The following is a 22,537-nucleotide window of genomic DNA, read 5'->3' as shown; positions in this document are numbered from 1 at the left end:
GGCAAGTCTCGAAATCTGATGTGGTGTAGTCTAAGAGTTTTAAACACACCCTTATAGACTAACATATAGTTCCTCTTCTTTAATCTTAAGATTTACTTGATTGTCTTCCAATGTTCTTCTCCTGGATAAATCTGATACCTACTCATTACTCCCACTCAACAGCAGGTGTCTGGTCTAAGGCATACTAAAGCATATCTGAGACCTCTCACTGTTGATTTAAGGAATTCTTTCATGGCTTTATCTTTTCTGGAATAGTTGAGACTTTTCCTTAGATAAATAAAATCTATGCCTAGAAGTCGAGAAGCTTCTATAGATTGCCATTAGAAAAGAAAATGCTTCAGCATCTTATTAAAGTAAGTTGCTTGCATTAGAGTAAGTAATTACCAGGTGTACCACAAGCCATAGGTTTAGATAAACTCAAACCTATAATACTAGGATCACGAAGTTTTGTTAAGTCCATTGAATAGACTTATTAACGAAAATTTCCTTTTATGTCCTTGTAATAGAAAACTTTAGGTTATTCCATGTGAATGGATTAAACCATAGTTCTATTGGCTTTTCTTCTTAGTTTCTTATCTTGACAATCCATTACTTGTTTAAACTCACAATGGAATTCAATCACTAGTGTTTTCCAAGTCATAAGAAGGTGAGTTCCTAGAAACTCTCCCGCTACGACAAGGTACCGTGAATTATGTCTAAGAAAACTAAATGGTATTGACCTCTTCAGTTGTGTCAAAACAACAGAGACAGTGGGATCATCATATGGAATAAGATGATAGAACACATTTGGAATCAAGAAAAAAAAAATCTCCTTTATTTGCTACTTTATTTTCAGACTTAGTCATTTTCTTAGAAAAGTAGTATTTGTTTAAACAAACACTTTCTTATCTATTGACTATGGGATGTTCCACCCCCAATCACTTAGAATAGCTAACAAACCATGGTTAACAGTTCTAGCTTTTCTTAAGATTTTGATTAGGTTATCCATAAATCTAGTAATGATTTACACTAAGTACCAAAACATTGCATCATTCTGAAATTGTATTACCATAGAAGGATTTAGGCAACAACTAGTAACTAATCATCAATATGCAAATCGAAATTTCTGGGGAGGTAAGTTTGGATATAATTCAAAAATAAATTTAATGATCTTTGAACTGCATATCTACTAACTATTTCTCCACCCCTATCAGTTCGCAAGATCTTTAACCACTTACCTTAATGGTATTCCACCATTGCTAGAAATCAGAAATTTTTCAAACATTTCAAATTTCTTTGCATAAGGTATAATCTATAGTTATCGTTTTAAGAATACAACGAGAAAACTCATATCCACCCCTGAATGTTCATCCATCTACGAATGAGATGAACAACTTTCGGTGGATATAGGCATATTATCTCTTTGCAGAGATTGATCTTGTCAAAACCACTATGAACAAGATACAAATGCCATAGATTAAAAAAATGTGTGGTTGTGTTTTTTTGATGACTTAGGTTTAGTTACTTCAAAGAGTTCATAGAATAGTGCAAGTGGATCCTGGTCACAGAATATTAAACTCATATTCCATACAGTTTGAATCCATTGATAGAAAATGGTTATTAAACACTTGTGAAAGTGTAACTGTATTGTATCCTGGAATTAGAAATATAAGAAAATTTCTATTTGGAATCTAAAATTAAAGTCAAAGACTTAAATTTATACCAAATATAATGAGTAATTCTTTCTTGGACCACGACTATTAATTTAAACTCTAAGTCATATTTGCCCATACAAGTAGGAGATTTCTAAGATTGAGGACTTATATCATTGTGGAATAGAATTTTGGGATTATAATCATATGCGTCATTTAATTTCTGAAGAGAAAAAATAGAATGACATGAAATGATATATAGACCATTCATCCAATGATATGTTATTGAGCTAATTCGAAATGAATAAGCTAAGAGGAATTAGGATAATTTCGTTTATAAATAAGAATCCAACGATGCTTCGATTAGCGAGAGTCAAAGTAATCTTATTTATACAATCTTCTTGTTTCATATTGTAAAAATACTAGTCTAAGGTGTCATCAATTGATGAACAAAATTTAGATGTTGCATATACAATATTTATCTTTCGAGATCTAACACTATTATGTATGTCTAATGGTGAAAATCCATTAGGGATTTATCTCATTAGAAAAACAAACCAAGTTAGACCAACAATGAAGATTCGAAATTAAACTACAATTTGATAACAGAAAATAACATGGTTCAATATAAATTCATACACAATTCAGAAATTATTAAACATATAGCAAGTAGGAAGGACAAGTGAAAATACTAAAACATACAATCCTAAATAATTTCCAAGGTCTTCAACAAACTGATATCAGTGTCCCGTTTAGGCGAGAGTCAAAGCTACCATCCATTGAATAGAGTTGTCAGCTCATCTAAAATGTTAAACATTCTAGCAACCTTTTATTCGATCAAGATTGGAATCCAGCGTTGTCCCGTTTAGGCGAGAGTCAAGGCTATTCTATCTTTTGAGCTTCCACCATTGTTTCATATTTTGTAAGTCAAATACAGTCGCCACCATTAGGGTGATCCATACCATATAAAACACTTACAAAGCTACTTATCTTTCGAGATTAAACGGTGCTAACTTGCTAATGAACGTTCCTCCATTAGGGAGGATTACTCACTAAAACAAAAGCTATGTAAAACCAACAATGGAGATCGAATGTCCTAATAATAAAGCTCATTATTTAAAGTGTATTTTCTTCTAATATTTATTTTAATCAATTTATTTTAAATATATATATTTATTTAATTAAAATTTCTAATTTAGAATGAAAAATTATAAATATAAATTTTAATTTAATATTTATGAAAATAACATGAATTATTTCCATCTTAGTAATAATTTCCAATAAATATTTAGAAAAATATTCAATTTAAGTTGTTACAAAATTAATTTAAATTAATTTACAACTCAAATTTAATTTTCTATAAATATACATTGCATTTCGAAAAATTGAAGTATTTAAGAATACTATTTTCGAAAAAATGCTTTAAAATAAAATAAAAATAAATTCTGAAAAAATTACTCTAAGTTAATGTTGGCCCAAAATTAATTAATAAAATTAATTTACAACAAAAACTATAATTTTCCTATTTAATTAAATATATAAGAAAAATTTAAAATATTTAAGTATCATGATGAAAATCAACTTAAATATTAATTTTCTATTTAATTAAATACACTAGAAAAATACTTCAAGCAAAAACAGATAATATCTATCTAGATTTTCATTGACTAATTAATTTATTTTCTAATTAAATATATTTTACTTCATTTATTTTAATTAATCATTAAATGAAAAAATTATTGATTTAAGTTGGTCCAAAATTAAAATAAATAATTTATAACTTTAATCTACTTTTCAAATAAAATTCGAAATTTCTACATTTAAGAAATGCAATTTCGAAATTATGGAAAAAAAGATTAATAAAATAAAATAAATATATTTTGAAAATTATTATAATTTAAGTTATATGAAATAAGCTTTCAAACTTAAAATAATTTTCAATTTTAATTAAATAACATGAAAATAATAATATTTAAGTATCATGATGAAAATCAACTTAAATATTTAAATTTTAAATTTAATTAAATGTATTAAATTCAAGAAATAAATAATTAAGTATAGAGAAGACTTAATTATTAATTCTAATTTAATACTAGGAAAAATATACTTAACTTAGATTATACCAAAATTAATTATTAAACAATTAATTTCACAATCTATGATATTTTCCTAATTAAATATTAGAAAAAATAACTAGTTCTAGAAATAACTATCTAGAATAATTTCATTTACGAAGTGTTTTTCTAAAATTAACTTTAAAATATTAAATGAAAAAATAAATTTTATATATTTTAAAAGTTAATTATGTTGCTAATTCAATTTTAATTAGGTTAGACTAATATAATTAACCTAATACAATTATTTAAATATGGCAAATGGACCTTCACAATTGGGGTAGTTCATGTGAGGGGGAGCTGGGTTCAGTATGTCGTACCCACTTCTATTGGCCCCCAACTCTCACACAAGGCCCAAAAGAGAGCAATTTAACCTTTAAATAAACAATTGTTATTCATCGAATAACCCAAATCTAATTGGGCCTAAATAAATTTACTTATGTCAAAATTTATTGGGAATTTTACAAAAATACTGCTTTTGGACCAAAACTTTACATTTATACTGGGACACGGCAAAAACAACATTTATACTGCCCCAGCCCAATTTCATTACTTTTGTACTGCCCAAGCCCAACATCATTTCATTTCTACTGTGAACAGTAAAACACACGGGAAACAACCTTGTTCGTGTGTGAGGAGACGCCGGAGACGGAAATCACCAAGAAAAAAACATTAAATCCGGCGAAGAGTTTTTTGAAAAGGAATCAGAATTGAAGAACAAGACGTACAGAAAACTGTCCCAACAAAATAACAGAGGTAAACACAACAAACCCAAAAAATAATTTAATTCTTAAGAAACCAAAAAAAATTAAAAATAAAAAAAAAGGATTTAGATCTGAAGTTTTAAACAAAAAAACGAAAACACAACTGTGATATTCTTTAATTTATGATGCAAAAACATAAATGAGGGTTGTTCTATTGTTAATTTGACGTTTGCAACACAAAATGATTTCGAAAAAAAAAATCAATAAATTGGTACAATTATTCAAACACAACATCAGGGTTGTTCAAATGTTGTTTTGCGGTCAGTACTACAACAACATTCATACATATATGTATCAGACAAATATAATAATAAAAACTTAAAAAAAAGTAATGGGTATTTCTGTTTGGTTGTTTTTGTGTTGTTTTATTGTTGTTATTTTATTTTTTTTGTTGATTTTTTTTGTTGTTGTTTTGCTATTGTTTTATTGTTGTTGTACAATTGTTTTAACATTAAATAAGACCCTGGAATGACAGGTAATGGAACGTCTACCAGTACTCATCAAGAGCAATGGACAATGGAATGAAGATCACAATTATGAGAACTATGTGGCTAGTGGAGAATTCATACCAACAAAATGCAAGTACGAAGAGCTACTGCAAATACTGGTTACTTCATTGGGGTGCGAAAACACCAGCACAACACTACAAATACAGTACCAAGCTAAAGAAGGAATACCACCGATCAAAATATGCAACGATCGAAGCCTCTACTTTTACTTGGAATTAAAAATGAAGGAAACAGATTTCACGACATATCCACTATGTGTGAACCAGCAAAACAACAACACAACACGTGCTGCAACACCAAATTCGATATCCACAACAACACCGAATGAATATAATGTGGCAATGATCGAAAACAACACAACAACGCTTGAAAACAACATAACAACAACAGAATCATACACAACGGGACAGCAAACGGAAGAAGTTGAAAAGTCAGAAACAATAGAAGATGAGGAGGACAAATTCGACATAATTGACTATGCAAATCTGGTTGCTGAAGAAATGGTAGAACAACTTGAAAACACCAGTAAAAAACTGGATCCAGAAATTGACATCAACAATGCAAAGTTAATAACAGACAAGCAACACCCCGAAGTGGAAAAAGGACAGGCATACAAAGACAAAGAAACTCTAAAAAATGTCCTCAGCTACTACGCAATCAAAAACAACTTTCAGTACAAAGTGTGGAAGTCCTGCTCTCAAGAATACAGTCTGAAATGTGTTTACGAAAGCTGCAATTGGTCACTAAGAGCATCGAGAAATGGGCCAACAAACACATTCATAATCAGGAGGTTGGTTTTTAATAGTTTTTTAATGTTGTTTTTGTTGGCATCCTTAACAAATGACCTGTTTTCACAATTTGTACTGAAATACACATGATTGGTATCTCGCAATGATTTGTTTTAATAGTTTTTTAATGTTGTTTTTGTTATTTTTTTGTTTCAATAGGTTCTCAAATATGCACACATGCCCCATAAATATAAGGCATGAAGACCAAAGGCAAGCAACATCGAAACTGATAGGGGAATGCATAAAACCGAAGTTCTTGAACATAAAGACCAAGGCAACAGCGATGGACATAAAAGGGGAGTTGAAATACAGATTTGGCATCAAAATGAACTATATGAAAGCTTGGAGAAGTAAGGAACATGCAGTAAACGACTTGAGAGGTAATGCTAGTGACTCGTACAGCCTAATACCGAGTTTCTTACACATGGTGGAAAAAACAAACCCTGGATCATTTGTGGATCTGAAAACGGCAGAAGACAACAGCTTGCTCTTTGTTTTCATGGCGTTGGATGCATCCATAAAAGGGTGGGGAGCATGCAGACCGATAGTTGTTGTGGACGGAACGTTCCTCAAAGCAGCTTATGGGGGAACTTTGTTGTGCGCATGCACACAAGATGCAGCAGGTCATATTTTTCCACTAGCGTTTTGTGTTGCAGATTCTGAGAATGACCAATCTTGGAAATGGTTCTTCAAAAAATTTAAAGAAGCGTATGGTGTACGGGAACACCAATGCCTAATTTCAGACAGAAATGAAAGCCTCATCAAAGCAGCGAGAGAAATCTATCCAGAAATTGCACACAGTTACTGCGGTTACCACATTTTGAGCAACCTTAAAACAAGCTTCAAACAACATGCTGCCAAATACAATCTGCCATTCTTTGGAGCAGTGAAAGCCTACACAGAAAAGCAATTCGAGTTCCACATGGCTGAATTGGATGGATTGGACAAACGCATAAGACCTTACCTCAAAAAAATCGGGTATGAAAAGTGGTCAAGAATTCATAGCCAAAACAAGAGGTATTCCACAATGACCTCAAACATATCAGAATCACTGAACGCTGCAAATTTGGCAGCAAGGGAGCTACCAATTACAACGCTGCTAGAATGCTTGAGAGCATTGGTGCAACAATGGACGCATACTAATAGGACAAAAGCACAAAACACCTTCACTAAGCTATCACCAACTGGAGAAGACATACTGTTGAAAAATTACACATACTCATTGAATCTGGAGGTAAAATATTAATTATGTTTTTTTTTTGTAGTGTTGTAGTGTTGTTGTAGTGCTGTTTCAATAGTTTTGTATTGTTGTTGTAGGAATTACAGCTATGTTTGATTTTTTTTTTCAATAAAATTTAAAACAGGTTAAAGCAACAACAGATTACTTGTTTGAGGTAACAAGAATGAAAGAATCGTGGGAAGTAGACCTAGAAAAAAGAACATGCACGTGCAACAGGTTCCAAATAGATGAAATGCCATGCGGGCACGCAGTGGCCGTGATGAGGGAGATGAACATGGACCCGTACACCTACTGTTCAGATTACTACACAAAAAAAAAATTGGCTGGCAACTTATTCAGGGACAGTTTACCCAATAGGACACCAAAGTGAATGGGAGGTACCGGAAGAAGTGAAAAATATTACAGTCTTGCCTCCACATGAAAGAGTAAAATCAGGAAGACCAAAAACATTAAGAAGGAAGGCTGGATGGGAAAGGGATCAACACAACAAGTGCAGCAAATGTGGTGAACTGGGGCATAACAAAAGAACATGCAGCAGAAGACGTAGAAGGGAATAAAAACAACAACAGAACAACAGTGGAAAAACAAAAGAAAACTACACATACGTTATGAGAATTAGATATTGAGGAATTTAAATTTCTGAAATACACAGGGAATACAGTTTTTTATTTGAAAAACATTGATTACATTGGGAATTGTTGATACTCTAGATTGGATATTAAAAGATGTTGGATACTAAATTGAATATATATATGAAGTTTGTTATTGAAACAGTTTGTGTTTTTAATACTGAAATGAATATTTGGATTCAAAAAAACAGAGAAACTATAAGAAAAAAAAAACAAAAAAAGAATGGATCTGAAATGAAAAAACAAACAACTTTAACATACCAACTTGTTTGTACATAAAAATAATAAGAAAAAACATACAAAAATAAAAGATTACATATTGTCCACACAAAGCGTAAGGAAAAACAACAGAACACCAATGTTTGTTTACGAAAAACAACATGAAAAACATTAAAACAACATTAAAAAACTATAAGAACAATGACAGTCTGATTGAAAAAGCAAATCACTTCTTGGGAAGGCTAGGAGGGGCCTCGGATTCACTTTCAATGTTCTCAGTTTGCTTCTTTATCCCATAATGATAAAATAACGCAGCCAAACGATCGCGGTGAATTTCCACATCAAAATCAGAGGATGGGATGGGTTTGCCATCAATGAAATACTCAGCAAATGATGCAACAAAAACACCACAATCACTGGAAAAAAAAACAATAAAACACAAAAAAAGACACTATGAGAACACTGATAAAAAACAAAGTCAACAACAAAAAAATAAAAATACAAACAACCAGTGAAAAAACATTGAACACTAAACATAAGGTAAAATGTCTAATAAGGTAAAATGTTAAACCTAACATATTCCTAATTTATAATTTTAATTAATAAAATATATTTTGAAAATAACAAATTTGAAAAAAATATGATATGGTTAGCAAATTTTGAAATTAGTACAAGATTATTTTAAAAAGATAATATTTTAATATCAAAGTAAGATCATTTAAAATTTAATTAAAAATAATATCTGATCTTATAATTAAAATAAATAAAATAATCTAAAGTTTCAAAATTAACCATAAGACTCCTTTATGAGAAATCAAATTTTCAAAATTCAAAGCCTACTAATGTCAGAAACTAATTTTAATTAATTAAAAAATTAATAAAAATTAATTTTATTCTGAAAATTAGATTTTTAATTGAAAATTTAGATTCTACACAAAATTCTACCAAAATTTGGCTTTTGTTTCAATGAAAAACGATTTTTGAATCAAAAGTTATGACGAAAACAAGTTTGAGGCACAGGGGTATGCATTGCATACCCCTGCGCGCGCGGAAGGGGAAGCTTGGCCGAGGAACGAGGCTGCGTGCAGCCTCATTTGACCGAGCATGCTCGGACACGCATGTTGTCTGAAGCGTGTTTGTCCGAGCGAGCCCAAGTGCGTGTGCGCGCGTGTGCATTCAAATCCTGATATTTTCGTTCAACTTCAAAAAATCATAACTAATTCATAAAAAATCCAAATTAGGTTCTGTAAAAGCCTAAATTTATTAATTTTTTGTCTACTTTGCAGAAAAAATAATTCCATATCGAAATAAAAAATATTTCAGTAACATATATTGCGATTTCTAAACTATCATCAAATAAGCACATAAACCACATGAAACCATCCAAATCAACACAAAACATCGTTTTAATTCATATTTCATGAAAGTAAATCATTACCATGGCTCTGAGGCCAGTTGTTGGATATATTTTACCAGGATCTAGATTTACTAACAAGTATGTTTCATTAACATCCTAATATAAATTCTAAAACAATGAAATAAACACATAAGAGTTTAAGAAACCTTACATTGGGTGCAGCGGAATATAATGACTCCTTCCGTTCAGATATCTAGCCCTTGATTCCTTTCTGTAGCAGAACATTATTAATATCTGAACCTGGATCTCTTTCTCTCCTTCCTTTGATGCTGAATCTCCTTCTTGTCGGTTGATTTTCCACAGTCTTACACACTATGATTGAGATACCACTTGATGTGTGTGGGCACTCACTCATTCACTCAAGGAATTCGAAATTTAGAGAAGAAAAGAAGAGAGAAGTGGTTTCGGCTATAGAGAATAGATAGAGGCTCAATTTTTCATATGACAAAGTTAAGTGTGAATGAGAGTCATCACTATCTATTTATAGGTAACCATCTAGGTTTAAGTTAGAATTATTTCTGCATCTCATTTTCTCAAAAACGCCAATTTTCAAATTCAACCATTTAAATGCCAATTCTAATTATTTAATAACTAAAAATTAATTATTAAATAATATTGTCATTTAATATATTTATTAATTAGACATATAAAGTCTCTTAATTAATAAATAAACCTAGAAACTCTTTTCTTTATAATTTCGCCCTTGCTTAGTGAAAATTCATAAACTAGACATAGTCTAACTTTAGAATTATAATTGATTAATCAAAATCAATTAACTGAGTCTTACAAGCAGTATGGTCTCAACTAGTATGGGGACCATGGGTCTATATATCCGAGCTTCCAATAAGCAGATCAAGAGTTTATATCTTAAACTCACTGACTTATTAATTCTTCGTTGAATCCACGCATAGAACTTAGAATTGCACTCTCAGTATATAGAACGCTCTATATGTTCCACGATATAGACACGTCATTAGTTATCCACTGTTATAATCCTAATGTGATTAATGACCCTCTAATAGATGATCTACATTGAATAGGCACTAAGTTACCGTTACACCTTCAATGTATTTTATCCTTAAAACACTTAGCTCCATATAAATGATATTTCATCAAAGTGAAATGAGATCTCCACCATTTATCTCTGTTTAGCCAAGCTCGAAGGATATCATCGTTTCACTTCTAAATCTCTATCGAAGTTATAGATTCCATATTTATGTTAGCGCTCCCACTCAATTATACTATCATGTTCCTAAAATGTACGTATCACCCTGACCCAAAAGTAGGCTTAACTAACAAATCAAAGAACATGTATATTACTTTTGAGATCAAACCTAAACATATCAGGATTAAGATCATTTGATCTAGGATCAACAGGTGATATTGAATTGAATAGATATTTTTTTTTGATAAATCAGCAAGATTATTATTGACCACAACACTTTTCTACAATCAATCTCTATCTTTTTACAATGAATAAAACCAATCTGTTATCTTTTGGACCAATTTTCTTTGGCTAAAACAATTCTATTCTATGTTTTACATTTTGTTTAACTCTTTGTACAATTACATCTTGACCTTCTATATGATTATTCCATATTTGGTCATTTCGGGAATGCCAAATGGAATAGACTAAATGGGCAGCAGCTGCTGCAAGAACATTCTTTCTAAACTTGCTGATTTTTGCCTTGTGTATCCACTTGAGAAGCTGCTGTAAGTCACTGGTACGAGCTCCCCACGACAGCCACTCTTTGACATGTTGTAGACAGCTTGCTAAGAATGGACACCTGAAAAAAAGGTGGTCATGTGTCTCGGGTAGCAGCAGTGAGCACAAGTTGCAGCTCGGCTCATCTAGCATCTGAAAACGCTGCAATCTATCCTTGGTTCGGAGGCGATTCTGCACAGCCAACCACAAAATAAAGCTGTACTTTGGTGTGTTGAAACGACCCCAAACCTCATTGCTCCATGTGACTCTACTCCGTGTTGGAATGATCAACTCATAGCCATCTAAGATCTTGTATTTCTGTTGGACAAACTGTTGCACATCTGTGGTTTCTTTGAGTTGATTCTTGGCTGCCACTATTTGCTTCCAATACCAACTCTCTTGATTTTTCGCTTGGTAATCCCACCAATTTCCATCTTTCGTATAAACTGCATGTACCCATTTGACCCAAAGATTATCTTCCTTTTTTGCAACAGCCCACACATACTTAAAGAGAGCTGTTGTGTTCCATTCAGCCATTCTTTTAATGCCCATGCCTCCTACAATCTTTGACTGACAAATATTTTCCCAGGCTACTAAACCAGCTCCCTGCATCATATATTGAACCTTCCAAAGAAAAGCTCTACATATAGATTTAATCTCATTTATTACCTTCTTTGGAAGCTTGAGAATCTGGCACCAATAGGATAGTATAGCTGTAAGCACTGAATTGATGAGGACAGCCCTTCCGGCAAAAGAGAGGTGTCTAATACTCCATGATCTGATTCTTGCTATCATTTTCTCTGATAGAATTGAGCATTCCTTTTTTGAAATCCTTTTATGGCAAATAGGAATACCAAGATATCTGAACGAAGTTTGTTGTTGTGAGAAACCTGATGCCTCCAAGACTCTAGTGACATCTGATTCTATCATATTGGAGCAATAGATTACAGATTTTGCTTTGTTAGGTTGGAGCCCCGAGGTAGCTGAGAAGAGTTTCAATCCTTGTAGCATAAGGATGATGCTCTTATAATCACCTTTACAAAAAAGTAGCACATCATCTGCAAAACTTAGGTGATTGAGCTTTAGGATGTCACATCGCTCATGAAAAGAGAAATCTGCTTTGTTCCCAACTTTCTTCAAAATGCGAGTCAAATATTCCATTCCAATGACAAATAAAAGAGGAGAAAGGGGATCACCTTGTCTTAATCCTCTCTTAGATTCAAAGAACCCGTGAAGGGATCCATTGAAAAAAAGAGAGAATTTTGGAGTTCTGACACAGTTCATTACAAGAGAGATGAAATTTTCAGGAAAAAGTAGCCCCTTAGCACCTCCTCAATGAAGTACCATTCTACCGTGTCATAAGCCTTTTGTAAATCAAGTTTGATCATGCAATTTGACTTTGTTGACTTCCTTCCATAATGTTTCACCAGATCTTGACATATCATGATGTTTTGGCAATGAATCTCCCTTTGACAAATCCTCCCTGATTTTGAGCAAAAATATCAGGAATAATATCTTTGAGTCTGGAGCATAGAACTTTAGTGGCCATTTTATAGATTACATTGCAGCAGATAATCGGTCTGAAGTCACTTGGAGAATTGGGACATTTCACCTTAGGGATAATAGTGAGAGCTGTGGAGTTTATCTCTTTGAGGATTTTGCCTGAATGCAAGAAGGATCTCACAGCTTCACATATATCATTGCCAATCAATTCCCAATTGTCTTGAAAGAAAAAACTGGAGAAGCCATTGTTGGAATTTATTTTACCAGGATCTTAGATCTACTCACAAGTATGTTTATTAATATCCTAAATGAGAACTTTCTAAAACGATAAATTAAACACATATAAAGTTTAAGAAACCTTACATTGGGTGCAGCGGAATTAAATGACTCCTTCTGTTCAGATCTCTAACCCTTGTATCCTTTCTGTAGCAGAGTATTATTAAGATCTGAACCTGGATCTCTTTCTCTGAATCCTTGATGCTGAATCTCCTTTGCTAATGATCTTTCTTCACGATCTTCCTCACTATGATTGAGGTATTGCTTGCTGTGTGTGGGCACTACTCTAATCACTAGGGTAAGTTCGAAAATCAAAGGAAGAAGAGAGAGAGTGAGTGGCGGCTAGGGAAGAGAGATAGGAGGCTCAGTTTTTTTCTGATTCAGAAAGTGTGTTATTTTCCTGAAGCCTTCACTATCTATTTATAGCATTCCACTAGGGTTAGGTTTGAATTATTTGGCATTAAAATAATAAAAATATCAACTTAAAAAGCCTACAAAGGTGGCTGGCCATGGCTTAGTGGATTGGGCCTTGCTTTTTGCAATTTTACAATTTTAACACCTTTTGTATCTGATTTTCTCAAAAATGCCAATTTCCTAATTCAACCATTTAAATGCCAATTCTAACTATTTAATAACTATAAATAATTATTAAATAATATTGCCATTTATCATATTTATTAATTGAACCATACAAAGTATCATAATTAACAAATATGCCCCTATTAACTCTTTCTTTACAGTTTCGCCCTTACTTAGTGAAAATTTCACAAATAGACATAGTCTAACTTGTGAATTATAATTGATTAATCAAAACCAATTACATGAGTCTTACAAACAATATTATCTCAACTAGTGCGGGGACCATGGGTCTATATAACCGAGCTTCCAATAAGTAGATCAAGAATTTAGCACTAAAATTCACTAGCTTATTAATTCTTCGTTGAATCCACGCATAGAACTTAGAATTGCACTCTTAGTATATAGAATGCTCTATATGTTCCACCATATAGACACATCATTAGTTATCCATTGTTATAATCCTAATTTGATTAATGATCCTCTATATGAATGATCTACACTGTAAAGGGATTGGATTACCGTAACACCCTACTATGTATTTTATCCTTAAAACACTTGACCCCGTATAAATGATATTTCAGCTTACGTGAAATGAGATCTCCGCCATTTATTTTTGTTTGGTCAAGCTCGAAGGAGATCATCCTTTGCTTACTATTCGCCAGATAGAAGCTATAGATTCCATGTTTATGCTAGCGCTCCCACTCAATTGCACTACCGTGTTCCCAAAATGTACGTATCACCCTGACCTAAAAGTAGGCTTAACTAACAAATCAAAGAACACGAATAGCCTTTCAAGATTGAGCCTAATTATAACAGGATTAAGATCATTTGATCTAGGATCAACTTGGCGATATTGGCTTGAATAGATTTTACGGTAAGTTTAATTAAATCTAAGTCAAAGTTCAATATCGGTCCCTTCCGATGCATACTCCATGCATCTAACCTGAGCTTTACTTTAACCAATGTTCTGGAAAGAACATAGTATTTCTCCAAATACAAGTAAACTCTTTTTGTAGATTATCATATCAGTAAAACCCTGTGTCTAATAAATCTAGGAAACTTTATTCACATAGTCATGTTTACTTTCCAATGTGATGACAACACAATAAACATTATCAAGTATGTGAAAAGGGTTTAAGATGAATTTATAAATCAAATAGACAAGCAATTGATAAAGTGAACCAAAACATACACAAATGAATGAAAAAATACTTCTGTTTCTTTATTGATGTTGAATAAAATAGATTACATTGAGATGGAGTTTTATTTAGGGCATAAAACCTAACAGCCATCTGGTCCGGGAGCTTTAGTGCCAGGTATAGCAAACATGGCCTTCTTTATTTCTTCATTAGTAATAGGAGCCGATAGAGTTACCCTTTGTTGCATCGTTACTGTGGGTCCATTCTTGATCACATGGTCTAATACTTCCTTTCTATTGACCATTCTGGTGCCTAACAGTTGCTTGTAGTAAGCAAGAAAAACCTCAGTGATCTTTGTTGGTTCATCTACTCGGTTCCCTTGTGGATACACAATAGAAAGAATTCTGTTTTGGTTGATTCTAGCTTTGAGGCTTGCATGGAAAATGGCCGTATTATCATCCCCATCTCTAACCCAAGTAGTCTTTGCTTTATGCTGAAGGAATTGTTGATAGTTCTTGTGTGCCTGAGAAAAATTGCTTCATGCTACAAATTCCTTTTGCTGAAGTTCCTCGTTTAGAGGGTCCAAAGATAACTGGTTTTGGCAATTATCTAAAATAGATACTGCTTTGATGACTGTCGATTGCAAATCATTATACCCCTCGTGATTTATCTTCTTAAAGACTGGCTTCAATGCTTTAAGCTTAGCCACCACCTGGTACATTTTCGTACTCGATACCTGCTGCTGCCAAATATGCTGCAATCGGCTAGAGTATTCAGGGTGAGATATCCACATTTTAAAATAGCGAAAGGGCTTTCTCCCATTGTGAGCAAGCTGGTGAAAAATCACTAGAGCTGGAGAATGATCAAAGGCACCTTTGTTTAGGAAAATGGCTTCAGCTCTCGGATATTTTTTCATCCATTGACCATTGGCCATTACCCTATCTAGTTTAGAGTAGATGCGGTCATCCCCCTGTTGGTTATTACACCAAGTAAAGAGTTTACCACTGCTTTTGATATCTTCCAGTTGGCACTGTGAAACACAATCTTTAAAAGAATGAGAAGTGAGAGTCTTCACCCTACTTCCAATCCTTTCTTCTTGCTCCAAAACATCATTGAAATCACCCATCACTACCCAAGGGTCTTGAGTAGAAATAGCTTTTAGATCCTGCCATAAAATCATTCTACCTTCTTCATCATTAAAAGCATAAACAAATGTAACAAGAAAATCCATACCATCTAGAGTAGAAACTTGAAGATGTATTAATTGACTTGTACATTTGATTATATTGATGCTGAAGGTATTAGGATTCCACGCAACTACCATTCTCCCTCCTTTATGCCATGCTATATTGCTAGTAAAGCACCATCCATTAAAAACACGAGAGTACAAGGAACCAATTTTTGGAGCCTTGACTCTTGTCTCAAGGAGACCAACAAGCCCCACATTTTGATTATGAATCAATTGCTTGATTAAATTTTGTTTGTGAAGGTTGTTGGCTCCCCGGACATTCCAAGCTAATATTCTATCCATTTGGGTTGGGAGGCACTCCCCCTCCTCTTGTCTTATCTCGAGTTGCTGCTAGTATTCCTGTGCCCTCATTTTCTTTAGGTTCTTGTTTCTGTAAGAGAATAAATGCATTTCTGGTGCTGGTGCTATCGGCCTTTGTAGTACCATTAACTTTCAGACCCTTGTGAACTTGTTTAAATCCATCATTATCCGCAAGTCCCACTGGTTTCTTCCCCTTGTGACTTTCAGCAGCTGCAACAGGAGGATTCACACCAGAATTAGTATTTAAATTCACACCAGAATTAGTTCCTGTTGTTGTACATCCATCTGTATCAGCTCCAGACCTCACCTCAATATCCTCTTTCAATTCACCCTTTTTGTTTTTCACAACCCACTACTGCTTATGAGCAGATGGTTTCCTCCTGCACTCATCAGTGCTATGTCCCAAACCATTGCAATTCTTGCAAATGATTGGTTTCCATTCGTATTTAATCCCAACTGATGTAATACAGCCATGCTCATCTTCAAACGCAATAGACGATGGTAGTTCTTGTTCCATAGAAACTTCAACAAGTATTCTAGGGAAAGTGAGTTTTTGCGTCATTTTAGTGACTTCATCTACCATTATAGGCTCTCCAATCTGCCCTATAATCTTGAACAAAGTGTTTTGGCCCCAATATTTCAATTCCAAGTTTTTGATTTGAATCCAAATTGGAACCTTAAGAATATCCCCTTTTCTGAAATTAGTATCCGGATCCCATGCATTCATTATCACCGGCCTCTTGTTGAAGAAAGTATAGCCTCCATTAAGAATGTTATCCCTTGTCTCAACTGAAGTGAATCTAATCAGAAAAATGCCATATGAGAGGAGCCCAGCCTTATCCACTTTCTCCTTCCATATTCTTCTAGAAAATCCTTCAAGAACATCCAATGGAGGGTTTGCACCCAACACATAACATACAATAGAAGAATTCCAATATTCAATTTCCCCATCAATATCATCCATTGTGACCTTTACAATTACTTTCTCAGTATCAGGTTTCTGTTTCTCAGTCGAAGCCTCCTGAAAAGAATTATCTAACGACCTAATAACAGAACCTGACCTAAGAATGGGGGGAACAGGGGAATTACCTTTCGAGACATCCCTGCTGCAACTATGGTTTGCTTCCAGGAAGTGAGCGAAGTCATTGCGAATGTCATCTTGCCTATGCAATTCACGAAGCGAAGATCGTGGTTAAAGAGCCTGAAGTTGTTCAAAATCTGATTCATGTTTATCGTCTTCTTCGTCAGTGAAATCGATGGGTTCAATTCCCAGAATTGCATCCATCGACTTGGTTTTCTTGACATCTCCAGATGAGGATGGACCTCGTTTTTTCACAGGTTTATGATTCTTCGAAGTAGATGCTAGTTTTCCATGATTCTTGGACCTCGTTTTTGCCATGGCGCTAGCTCGGGAGCTACGAGAGCAAGAAACAGAGAAAACTTCTAATTGAATTGAATAGATATTACAGTAAATTTTAATATATCTAATCAAAGTTCAATATCGGTCCCTTTCAATGTATACTCCATACATCCGATGCTGGTAAACTTTGCCAATGTCCTGGAAAGGACATAACACTTATCCAAGGTGTAAGAATACCTATCGCTGATTATCATGTTAGTCTAAATCCAGTGAACTGACAAATCAGGGAATAAACTTTCGAACATATAATTAAGATTATATTCCACTGTGCTGACAACACTATAATCATTAACAAATTGATATGTTCTGGACTTAAATAGAATTCATACATTATGTAAATAATCATGAAATAAATCGTGTGAACCATGCAACATTTAAATGTTATTTCTGATCTTTATTAATAAGTAAATCTAATTATATTGAAATGAGTTTTATTTAGGGCATAAAACCCAACAGCTTTTCCATTCCAGGTACTACACCAAGACTGGTGAAGAACTTTCTTAGCCAGACAACCTCTTTAGCAGCTTCAGCTGCAGCTATGTATTCTGCCTCCATGGTAGAATCTGAAATCGCGGTTTGTTTTGCACTTCTCTAAACCACTGCTCCACCCCCAAGAGTAAACACCATCCCAGATGTAGATTTCCTGTCTTCAAGACATGCCTGGAAATCTGAGTCTGTATAGCCTATGGGATTTAGAGAACCACCCTTGTAGACTAACACGTAATCTCTTGTACTCTTTAAGTATTTCAGAATATACTTAACAACATTCCAATGTTCCTGTCTTGGATTTGACTGATACCTGCTCACGATTCCAACTGCATAGTAGATGTCAGGTCTAGTGCATAACATTGCATACATTAGACTTCCAACTGCGGATGCATAAGGAACATTTGCCATGTCCTCTATCTCTTGAGGATCAGTAGGACACTGTTCCTTAGATAGACGGATAGCATATCTAGAAGGCATATTTGCCCCATTGGTATTGGTCATGGAGAATCTATCTAAAACTTTGTCAATGTAAGTTGTTTGAGAGAGAGCAAGGGGTCTGTTCTTCTGGAATCTGATAATCTGAATATCGAGAACATAGGCAGCCTCACCCAAATCTTTCATATCGAATTGAGTGTCTAGCCATTCCTTGATGTGAGTCCTTTTCTTGATATTGTTGCCAATGATCAAAATTTCGTCAACATAAAGGACCAGGATTACTACAACATGGTCTTCCTTGAGTTGGTAAACACAAGGTTCATCTTCATTTTGATGAAAGCCGTAGGTTTTAATGATCTCATCAAACCTTTTATTCCATGAGCGAGAAGCTTGCTTAAGTCCATAAATAGACCTATTTAATTTGCAAACTTTATTTTCTTGCCCTGGAAGAACATAGCCTTCTGGTTGCTCCATGTAGATGGTTTCTTCAAGAAGCCCATTAAGGAAGGCGGTCTTGACATCCATTTGCTAGATTTCATAGTCGAAAGCGGCTGCGATGGAGAGAAGAATTCGGATAGATTTGAGCATGGCGATAGGACTAAAAGTTTCCTCATAGTCCACACCTTCTCTTTGGGTATAACCCTTGGCGACCAGTCTAGCTTTAAAAGTTTTGACTTCGCCTCCAGCGCCTCTTTTCTTCTTGTAGACCCATTTGCATCCGATTGGAGGATAGTCATTGGGTGGATCTACATATTCCCAAACTTTGTTCTTTTTCATGGAATCCATTTCTGAATCCATGCCGGCTGACCATCGCTTCCGTTGTGGACTTTCCATTGCCTGTTTATAGGTTAATGGGTCGTCTTCAATACTGTCACCAACGACCATATTGATATCACCATCCAAGCCATAACGAGAGGGTTTTGAAGAAATCCTCCCACTACGACGAGGAGCAGTGATCTTCTGAACAGGAGCTTTGGTAGTAGTTTTCTCAGTTGCTACGACTGAGGGAGTGGGATTATCCTCTTCTTGAGTGGAAGAGGATGGAACATTGCAAGGAACTATATCTGTAAGCATTTCCTCTAATACAATTTTACTTTTCGGCTTGTTGTCTTTAATATAGCTATCTTCAAGAAAAGTAGCATTTGTAGAAACAAACACTTTGTTATCCTTGTGACTATAAAATAGTCCACCCCTAGTCTCTTTAGAATTTTCGACAAACATGCAAACTTCAGTTCGCGATTCTAGTTTGCCTTCTTTCTTTCTCAAGACGTGAGTAGGGCACCCCCAAATCCTATAATGGCGTAAACTAGGCGTACGACCATTCCATAGTTCGACGGGTGTCTTAGGGACTGCTTTAGATGGAACAACATTTAAAATGTTGTTTGCCATCTGAATAGCATATCCCTAGAAGGACATAGACAGAGTTGAATAACTCAGCATGGACCTAACCATTTCCAAGAGAGTGCGATTTCTTCTTTCTGCAACTCCATTTTGTTGTGGAGTGCTTGGGGCAGTATATTGGGATTCAATTCCAAGTTCAATTAAATGATCTTTGAACTGCATATCCATATATTTTCCACCCCTATCAGTTCGCAAGATCTTTAATGTTTTACATAATTGGTTTTGAGCCAAAGCATGAAATTCCTGAAACTTTTGAAACGTTTCAGATTTCTTTTGCATTAGGTAAAGAAAACTGTATCTAGAGAAATCGTCAATGAAAGTGACGAAATACTCATAACCACCTCGGACTTTTACATTCAGAGGTCTGCAAACATCTGAATGCACTAACCCTAGGGGTTGTTTGGCACGCTCTCCCTTTGCAGAGAAAGAACGTTTGGTCATTTTTCGTTCTAGGCATGACTCGTATACTGGCAGTTCACTTAAGACGACATTTTTCAATGGACCGTCCTTGGTTAGCCTATTGAGTCTATCAAAACCTATATGACCTAAACATAAATGCCATAGATATGTTTGATCATCATTATCAATCTGTTTTCTCTTAAGGCTTCTAGGTTTAGCTACATTGAAAAGTTCAGTATTTAGTGAGAATTGTGTATTCGGTCTTAAAACATAAAGCCCTTGTTGCATGTGAGCAACACATATTTGAAATCCATTACGAGAAATTGAACAATAAGAACTCGAAAATTTCAATATATAAGATTGTGTTTGTAAACATGAAACACTAATCAAGTTATAACTAAAGTTTGGAATAAACAAAACAATTTCTAAAATAAAAATTTTTTGTTGAAACTTGATACAGGATGTTCCTCTAGCTTTGACCGATACTAACTCGCCATTTCCAACTTCTAGCTTTAACTCATCTGGGTGAAGATTCTCCCAAGTTTCAAGCAGCTGCAATGAAGAACATGTTGGGTTTTATGCCCTAAATAAAACTCATTTCAATATAATCAGATTTACTTATTAATATAGATCAGAAATAACATTTAATGTTGCATGGTTCACATGATTTATTTCATGATTATATGTATATAATGTATAAATTCATCTGAAACCCTTTTCACATACTTGATCCTGTTTATTGTGCTGTCAACACATTGGAAAGTAAACATGACTATGTGAATAAAGTTTCCTAGATTTATCAGACACAGGGTTTTACTGATATGATAATCTACAACAGAGTTTACTTGCATTTGGAGAAATGCTATGTTCTTTCCAGAGCATTGGTTAAAGTAAAGCTCAGGTTGGATGCATGGAGTATGCATCGGAAGGGACCGATATTGAACTTTGACTTAGATTTATTAAACTTACCGTAATATCTATTCAAGTCAATATCGCCTAGTTGATCCTAGATCAAATGATCTTAATCCTGTTATGATTAGGCTCAATCTCAAGAGGCTAAGCCTACTTTTAGGTCAGGGTGATACGTACATTTTGGGAACACGATAGTGCAATTGAGTGGGAGCGCTAACATAAACATGGAATCTATAGCTTCTATCTGGCGAATAGCACGTAAAGAATGATCTCCTTCGAGCTTGACCTAACGAAAATAAATGGTGGAGATCTCATTTCACATAAGCTGAAATATCTTTTATACAGGGTTAATTGTTTTAAGGATTAAATACATTGTAGGGTGTGACGGTAATCTAATTCCTTTTACAGTGTAGATAATTCATATAGAGGATCATTGATCAAATTAGGATTATAACAATAGATAACTAATGATGTGTCTATATGGTGGAACATATAGAGCATTCTATATACTGAGAGTGCAATTCTAAGTTCTATGCGTGGGTTCAACAAAGAATTAATAAGTTAGTGAATTTTAGTAATAAATTCTTGATCTACTTATTGGAAGCTCCGTTATATAGACCCATGGTCCCCGCACTAGTTGAGATAATATTTCTTGTAAGACTCATGTAATTAGTTTTGATTAATCAATTATAATTCTTAATTTAGACTATGTCTATTTGTGAATTTTTCACTAAGTAAGGGCGAAATTGTAAAGAAAGAGTTTTAGGGGCATATTTGTTAATTATGATACTTTGTATGGTTCAATTAATAAATATGATAAATGACAATATTATTTAATAATTATTTATAGTTATTAAATAGTTAGAATTGACATTTAAATGGTTGAATTTGAAAATTGGCGTTTTTGAGAAAATCAGATGCAGAAAAGATAAAACTGCAAAATTGCAAAAAGTGAGGCCCAAATCCAATAGGGCCGGCCACTTTTATAGGGAATTTAAACTGATATTTTCATTATTTTAATGCCAAATAATTCAAACCTAACCCTAGTGGAATGCTATAAATAGATAGTGAAGGCTTCAGGAAATTTACACTTAAAATTTTCTATTTTTCCTTCAGAGAAAAACCTGAGCCTTCTCTCTCCCTATCTGGCCGACCACTCCCTCTCTCTTTCTTCCCTCTTGAATTTTGAAATTCTTGGTGTAAGAGTAGGGCCCACACACAGCAAGTGATACCTCAACCATAGTGAGGAAGATCGTGAAGAAAGACTTTCAGCAAGAAGGAGTTTCAGCACTAAAGAATCAGAGAAAGAGATCCAGGTTCAGATATTGATAATGCTCTGCTACAGAAAGGAATCAAGGGCTAGATATCTGAACGGAAGGAGTCATTATATTCCGCTGTACCCAATGTAAGGTTTCCTAA

At 34.2% G+C, this 22,537-nt stretch overlaps 3 protein-coding genes across 3 annotated transcripts; 1 reads left to right on the top strand and 2 right to left on the bottom strand.

Annotated features, from left to right (window-relative positions):
- The first annotated feature begins 3,966 nt into the window (after positions 1–3,966).
- Positions 3,967–8,307, top strand: LOC133037838 (uncharacterized). Its single transcript, XM_061115482.1, has 4 exons — positions 3,967–4,501; positions 4,985–5,808; positions 5,966–7,040; positions 7,171–8,307. Exons 2-4 carry the CDS (start codon positions 4,988–4,990, stop codon positions 7,414–7,416), a joined length of 2,142 nt encoding a protein of 713 aa, XP_060971465.1. The 5' UTR covers positions 3,967–4,501; positions 4,985–4,987; the 3' UTR covers positions 7,417–8,307.
- Positions 8,308–14,655: 6,348 nt separating this feature from the next.
- On the bottom strand, positions 14,656–15,837 carry LOC133038199 (uncharacterized). The gene is made up of 2 exons (XM_061116285.1): positions 15,136–15,837; positions 14,656–15,036 (listed from the first exon to the last, which is right to left on the bottom strand). Exons 1-2 carry the CDS (start codon positions 15,835–15,837, stop codon positions 14,656–14,658), a joined length of 1,083 nt encoding a protein of 360 aa, XP_060972268.1.
- A 199-nt stretch (positions 15,838–16,036) lies between these two features.
- On the bottom strand, positions 16,037–17,208 carry LOC133038198 (uncharacterized). Its single transcript, XM_061116284.1, has 3 exons — positions 17,152–17,208; positions 16,520–17,083; positions 16,037–16,393 (listed from the first exon to the last, which is right to left on the bottom strand). The coding sequence occupies exons 1-3, from the start codon at positions 17,206–17,208 to the stop codon at positions 16,037–16,039; spliced, it is 978 nt and encodes a 325-aa protein (XP_060972267.1).
- Positions 17,209–22,537: the final 5,329 nt, after the last annotated feature.

This window comes from Cannabis sativa, chromosome 5 (genome assembly GCF_029168945.1).
Source record: "Cannabis sativa cultivar Pink pepper isolate KNU-18-1 chromosome 5, ASM2916894v1, whole genome shotgun sequence".
Classification (NCBI taxonomy): Eukaryota; Viridiplantae; Streptophyta; class Magnoliopsida; order Rosales; family Cannabaceae; genus Cannabis; species Cannabis sativa.
Note: the sequence above shows the minus strand (reverse complement) of the source record. Positions and strands in the feature narration are given on the sequence as shown.